At 44.7% G+C, this 7,313-nt stretch overlaps 1 protein-coding gene across 1 annotated transcript in view; it reads left to right on the plus strand.

Moving 5' to 3' along the window:
- The first annotated feature begins 1,605 nt into the window (after positions 1-1,605).
- THOC3 (THO complex 3) overlaps positions 1,606-7,313 on the plus strand; it is an 8,823-nt gene continuing 3,115 nt past the window's right edge. The window contains exons 1-3 of the mRNA XM_011990159.1: positions 1,606-2,207; positions 2,921-3,077; positions 4,764-4,968. Coding sequence (XP_011845549.1) covers positions 1,941-2,207; positions 2,921-3,077; positions 4,764-4,968 — 629 coding nt within the window. The 5' untranslated portion in view covers positions 1,606-1,940. The remainder of the gene's footprint in view (positions 2,208-2,920; positions 3,078-4,763; positions 4,969-7,313) is intronic.

Below are 7,313 nucleotides of genomic sequence, written 5' to 3' on the forward strand. Positions count from 1 at the left end.
TGGGGTAGGGAAAAGATTGGGGAAAGATAGGGATCTTATTTCCTACGGTCCTTCTGAGAGCCACATGCTTTATATGTGTACTTATTTAGTACCTAGGACCTTCTGACACTTCCTTATGTTGCTGGTGGAAGTATAGATTATTAAACCTCTTCATAGGTGTTTTGGCAATACATATCCAAATAAAAAAGTACAGATGTGCACAATGAAGGTTGTATAGGGATATTCACTGCAATATTGTTCTAAAAGCAAATTCATGAAGGGATCAGTTGAATAAACTATTATATATTCATATAAAGACTGCAACCATTAAGAAGAATGAGATGTCTGCATATTCTGACAAGAAATGATTTCCTATACATATTTACCATAGAAAGCAAGTTGTGTAAGGAATGCTACCTTTTTGGCAGTGGGTTGGGGAAGGTTATGCACACACCTATCTACCTCATCAGGGTGCTTACTTACACTGTCTCTGGAAGGCCACACAAGAAATTCAAGTTTTTCAGAAGAGAAGTTTGGGGACACAGGATGGAGGGAAACTTTTCAATCTATTCCCTTTTATACTTTTTACATTTGTTGCCAAGTGCACGTGTTGCCTTTTAAAAATTGCATTTTTAAACAAATTTACCACTACTACTTACCACCAAAACCTTCCCCCATTCCTCAGCTCTTCTCCAGGGCCTTGACTGGCGCTGACAGCTCACCACCCCTTTTTTCTCCAGCAAGAAGCCACTGGTTTCAGGGAGATATGAAAGGTGGGTTGGATACGCAGGTGGACATTTACTTTTCACTCTGTGTCTTTTATTTTTATATTTACAATCATGTGCATGTAATACTGTTACAGGAAAAGGGTCCCAATCCAGACCCCAAGAGTGGGTTCTTGGATCTCACTCAGGAAAGAATTCAGGGCGAGTCTGCAGGGCAAAGTGAAAGCAAGTTTATTAAGAAAGTAAAGGGAATAAAAGAATGGCCACTCCATAGAGCAGCTCTGAGGGCTGCTGCTTGTGCATTTTTATGGTTTTTCCTGATGATCTGCTAAACAAGTGTGGTGGATTATTCACGCCTCCCTTTTTTAGACCATATAGGGTAACTTCCTGACATTGCCATGGCGTTTATAAACTATCCTGGCACTGGTGGGAGTGTAGCAGTGAGGATGACCAGAGGTCACTCTCGCCGCCATTTTGGTTTTGGTGGATTTTGGCCGGTCCTGTTACTGCAACCTGTTTTATCATCAAGGTCTTTATGACCTGTATTTTGTGCTGACCTCCTATTTCATCCTGTGATTAGAAGGCCTTCATAGTCTGGGAATGCAACCCAGTAGGTTTCAGCCTCATTTTACCCAGTTCCTATTTAAGATAGAGTTGCTGTGGTTCACACGCTTCCGCCATTACCTTTTAAAAACAAAAAATTCATTTTTATTAAAAAACAAACAAAAAACCCTTCCAGACCCCTTCTTAACACCTCTTCCCTCACTCCACACCCGCTAGCCCTTTTCACGGGACAAGCTCACCAGCTGGTCCTTCTCCAGTAAAAAGCCCAGGGCTTTCTCTTAAGGGAGGAGACTAGGGATTAGGGAACAACTCCAGAAGAAAGGTGATGGGTGAACTGTTTAGAAGGTTAGTGTTGGTTCTTTTATTCGATTAAACAGGGATACACATATATCTACCAAGGAATAGGTAAGGGAGAAATAAAAACACTAAAAAAAACTCGGAATCGTTAAGTGTGAAGCATATTTGGAGTTAACATATATGGAGTTAACTCCAATTACTACTAAGAAGAGGCAGGCACGCGCTGCATACCGGGATTTGTAGTCCTTTCCGGGGCGGGGTACAGCGCGCCTGCGTAGAGGAGCCGTCGCTCTTCTGGGCGCATGCGTGCGGCCGCGGCGCCAGGACTGATTGCACCCTGGCGGCTGCTTGCGTGTTGTGAGCTGGGAGCTCGGCATGGCGGTGCCCACTGCAGCCATGGGGCCCTCGGCGTTGGGCCAGAGCGGCCCCAGCTCGATGGCCCCGTGGTGCTCAGTGAGCAGCGGCCCGTCGCGCTACGTGCTTGGGATGCAGGAGCTGTTCCGGGGCCACAGCAAGACGCGCGAGTTCCTGGCGCACAGCGCCAAGGTGCACTCGGTGGCCTGGAGTTGCGACGGGCGTCGCCTAGCCTCGGGGTCCTTCGACAAGACGGCCAGTGTCTTCTTGCTGGAGAAGGACCGGTTGGTGAGCTGCCGGTGCTCGGCCCAGGCTAGGGAGAGGGGTCGTGGTGAAGTGAGGTGTGGTAGAGGGAGAGCGAATGGGGGGCGAACGGGGCCGTGGGGTTGAAAGGAGAGTGGACTTGAGGGAGAGGGAAAGGGGGAGTAGGGAGATGAGGGGGGAGTGTGGAGATGAGGAGGGAGTGGGGAGAAGGTGGAGTGTGGGGGTGACAGGGTCGTGAGGGGTGAGGAGAGGAAGATTGGGGGCGTGTGGAGAGTGTGGAAGTAAGGAGGTTGGCGATGGCGGGTGAAGGTGAGGAGAGGATGGATGGGACGGGGCTGCGGTGGGAGCCTTACTCGTTTGGAGTCGATTCGTGTGCTGGTAAGGAGTGGCTAGGGGCTGTGGTGGTGGTGGTGAGGAGGGCCCCTTTGAAAGTGATAGGGCGTCCCGTGGGAATGAGCGGCTGAGTTAGGAACGTTGATGGTACAGTAAGGGTGCAAAATCAGGAAGGAGGAGGAGGCCAGGGAGGGCACAAAAATAAGGGCATAGATGTGGAAGCTGAGAACAACAGTTCAGAAGGACTGCGGAGAAGAGAAGGGAGAAAGGGCTTAGAAGAACTGGATTCTGAATTACCCAGATTTTTACGCGTACCAGCATACCTTGGTTTGAATAAGGTTAGAAAGTTACATGGGGAGGCAGCTACATCTATGTGAAGTGACATCTGGATTCTGTTCTTTCAGGTCAAGGAAAACAATTATCGGGGACATGGGGATAGTGTGGACCAGCTTTGTTGGCATCCAAGTAATCCTGACCTATTCGTTACCGCGTCCGGAGATAAAACCATTCGCATCTGGGATGTCAGGACTACAAAATGCATTGCCACTGTGAACACTAAAGGTGACTATTCAGAGAGAGAGGGTAATAGGAAGATAAGCTGTTTGAATTCATTCAACAACCATTTTCCGAATATCTTTTCTGTGCCTGGCACTCAGCAGTGTATGAGACATCCTGAGCTGAATAAGAGTTTCCAGCTCCAAGGACCTCCCCAGCGGGGAGGGGACATGTATATACAAATAACATAGCAAGATATGGTTCATTTGATAATGGAGAGGTCTGCAAGATGGATACACAGAATAGAAGTGAAAACAGAAGTCTGCCTAGGGGAGCCAGGGAAGGCCTCACCAAATTTGAGCAAACTTTTAGGATAGCCATAGAGATTGAGTGTGGTCAATGTGCAGTGGGTGGGGAATGGGGCATTTCCAGGAGGGAACAGCGTGTGCAAAGGCATGGAGAATGTGGAAAATTCTGATTAGTTAGAATGGTTGAAATTTGGATGGTCTTGGTGAACTGCGAGAAAGTGACCAGAAAGTTGTGCGGTACATTTATAGGCTCTGTTGTAAGTATTGAGGCCGGTACTGTATGGGACTCTTGAGTTTTCATTTATCATAAGATGTTCCATTAGGAAAGAAAGTTGGTAAATAACTGTGATACACCCAAAATTTTGAAATGCTTTCTGATACATTTTAAGATACAGTATAGATACTAAAATGTGAAAAAATTATACATTTTAGAATGGAGAAGGTTGATGAGATTTTTAATTGATGTGTTCAGTGTGGGCCACTAGACTTTGTTGACAAGACTTACCTCTGGAGGCAGAATGGTGTGGTTTTTCCCCAGGTATACAGCTGCTGATCCATGAGTGATTCAGGTGATGCCTGGGTGAACATTAAAAACCAGTTTTGCAGATATTTTAATGCCTACTAGAAGAACTAGCTCATAGAATTTATTACTCAATTAAAGCTAAATTTATTTTTATTTTTATTTTTGAGACAGAGTCTTGCCCTGTTACCCAGGATGGAGTACAGTGACACAGTATTGGCTGCCTGCAGCCTCCACCTCCTGGGCTCAAGCCATCCTCCTACCTCAACCTCCTGAGTAGCTGGGACTACAGGCACATGCCACCATGCCTGGCTAATTTTTTGTAGAGCCGGTTTTTGCCATTTTGCCCAGGCTGATCTTCAACTCCTGGACTCAAGTGATTTGCACACCTTGGCTTCCCAAAGTGCTGGGATAACAGGCTGGAGCCACCGCGTCCGGCTGCTAAATTTATTTAAGTAAAATTTTTTGGATCAATTTTAAGAAAAATCTTGAATAAAGAAAAATACAGTGTTTAATGGACAGGACAAAAATTGTGATGTTGGCATGTGAGTGACTAGAGTTGAGAAATGCTGGTGTAAGAGAAAAGGGGGCTTTGGGGTCAAATCTGGGTTTAAATTCTTGGCTCTGTGACTTCATATAGTTTTGACACTTCGGCTCATCTTCTTATCTGCTATTTCCTTTGTCTATAAAATGGGGATAATAAAGTGTGTCTTAGAGGAGTATTGTGAAGACCAAATCAGGAAATGTGTAGATGAATGTGCTGGACTCATTGTTGAATTATAAATGGTAGCTCCCTCCCATTGTCTAGGACTTTAGTGAGTAAGCCCTGAAGGAAGCTCTGGTCTTCTTTCTAGGATAGCACAATAAACTTGTGGAGGATTATGAGCAAACAGATTATCTTGCTGTTTATATCTGGGTTCCTAGGGGAGAACATTAATATCTGCTGGAGTCCTGATGGGCAGACCATTGCTGTAGGCAACAAAGATGATGTGGTGACCTTTATTGATGCCAAGACACACCGTTCCAAAGCAGAAGAGCAATTCAAGTTCGAGGTCAACGAAATCTCCTGGAACAATGACAACAACATGTTCTTCCTGACAAATGGCAATGGTTGTATCAACATCCTCAGGTGAGGGGGTCTAGCTTAGGGGACTGTCATATCTTTGTGCTGGGTGCTGTGTCAGATACGGAGATGAATTAGATGTGAGCCTATCCTGAAGAAGCTTAAAACACAAATAGAATCCTAACCTGTTTTAAGTACATTTGAGCTGTATATTTTATATACTTTATATTTTACTGAGTCCTTACAGAAATTCTAGGAGTTGATGGTTTGCTTCTCATTTGACAGATGAGGATCTGAGGGTGAGAGGTTACATCAGTAGTCAGCTAGTGTTTGCTAGAACTGGATGCACCTTGAATTATGACTAATTCATACCCTCTTTTTTTTGAGGCGGAGTTTTGCCCTTGTTGCCCAGGCTGGAGTGCAATGGCGCGATCTCGGCTCACTGCAACTTTCGCCTCCTGGATTCAAGCTATTCTTCTGCCTTAGCCTCCCGAGTAGCTGGGATTAGAGGCGTGCCCCACCACACCCGGCTAATTTTGTATTTTTTGTAGTTTAGAGTTTCTCCATGTTGGTCAGGCTGGTCTCCAACTCCCAACCTCAGGTGATCCACCCACCTCGGCTCCCAAAGTGCTGGGATTACAGGCGTGAACCACCGCACCCAACTGGCTAATTCGTACTCTTAAAGTTTCAACTTAAGTATCACTTTCCCTTCAGGGAAGCTCTCCCGCTACCCCAAGGTTAGAGGTAGGTTAGAGGCTTTATGTACTTTCTGTAGGAAGCACTTTCCTTCTGTGTTGTAATTGCATGGTTATTTGCCCATGTCTCCTGTTAGACTGTGAATTCCGTGATGGTGGGGATGGTGTTTGCCTTGTTTAGTGTTGAATCCCTAATGTCTAGTCCTGCACCTGCTCCACATAGAAGGATCTTAGTGAATGTTTGTTCTCTAAATGAATGAAATTGTGGAGCTGAAATTCAGATCTGTTTAATTCTAGCCTTCCACTATCCCAGGTGATCAATGTGAGGCCAAGTGAGATATGTTCCGTGGGGAGTTGAAGGAGGGAGCTTGTGAACTTTATCTTGAAAGATAAGCAGAATTTGAAGAATAAGCAAAAGGGAACCACATAAGTGAAAAAGCAGGCATGAGTGAGCATGACTTATTTGCAGAGTAGTTCGGTCAGGGTTGTTGGGGCATGCTGGCAGATAAGGGAAATAAGAGAGGGCATGATAATGGGAAGATGAAGCCTGATTTGGGACCAGATTATAAAAGGCCTTTATTTTATGCCTAGTATCTTGGATTTTATTTTGTAAGCAATGGGGATTCTATAATTTTTTAAGAAAAACCTTTTTATTATAAAACACAGATATTGAAAACCACATAACACAAATGTGTAGCTTAACGAACTCTTATAGGCTTAACTCTTGTGCAGCCCTGCTCAAGTCGAGGAGTAGTTCTTTCCAGCCACCCTAGAAGTCCATCCAGGTGTTTTGTCCTAATTACAACTCCCTTCCACAAAAGCGAACACTATCCTGACTTTTATGGTGATTCTTCATAGTTTTTCTACCACATGTGCAGCCCCTAGATACCCTAGTTTTGCTCATTTAAAAAAAAAATTGATACGTCTTTTGTGTCTCTTAAATTACTCAAAAGAAACTTGCTAAAACATAGCTGCTGAAAAACCAGACTGGTAACCTGTGGAGATTCTCCCAGTTTGGCTTTTGCTGATTCCATGTGCTGTGTATATGTTGGACTGTTGTATAAAGAGATGCTGCTTCTCGTCTGCAATTTGGCTACCCAGTAGTGCAGTTCATCTAGGGAAGGCAGGATAAAATTTTGATTCTGTTTGTCAGATGATGATTTCGTTTCCTGCTGCCTCCAAAGATGACCAGTTAGGTTTGTTTTTTGTTTTTTTTTAATCATTATGGGCTCGTGTTTTTAAACATAGTTGATGTGTTTCCATCTCTTTAATTGTTACGCCTATTGAAGCTCAAATTATCCCATCTTTGGCCAATAAAAACGTCTTCAAGTTGGTTCTTAAGCCCTTTTTTGACATAATCCCAGTCGTCTTCTGTTTTTTGCTCTCTGGTTTGATAAGATGTTTCAAGTTCATCTTGTACAATCTTGCCCCAGACCTTTAATCAGAAAATTCTCCAAGAAGCCTTGGAGAATTCTCCAAGAAGCCACCCACCCTGGCTGGGTGTCGTGGCTCACACCTGTAATCCCAGCACTTTGGCACTTTGGGTGGCCGAGGTGAGTGGATCACTTGAGGCCTGGCAATCATGGAGAAACCCCGTCTCTACTCAAAATACAAAAATTAGCTGGGTGTGGTGATGCAGGTCTGTAATCCCAGCTACTTGGAAGGCTGAGGCAGGAGAATCGCTTGAACCCGGGAGGTGGAGGTTGTAGTAAGCTT

The sequence above is a fragment of the Mandrillus leucophaeus genome, unplaced genomic scaffold (genome assembly GCF_000951045.1).
Source record: "Mandrillus leucophaeus isolate KB7577 unplaced genomic scaffold, Mleu.le_1.0 Scaffold372, whole genome shotgun sequence".
Taxonomy (NCBI): domain Eukaryota; kingdom Metazoa; phylum Chordata; class Mammalia; order Primates; family Cercopithecidae; genus Mandrillus; species Mandrillus leucophaeus.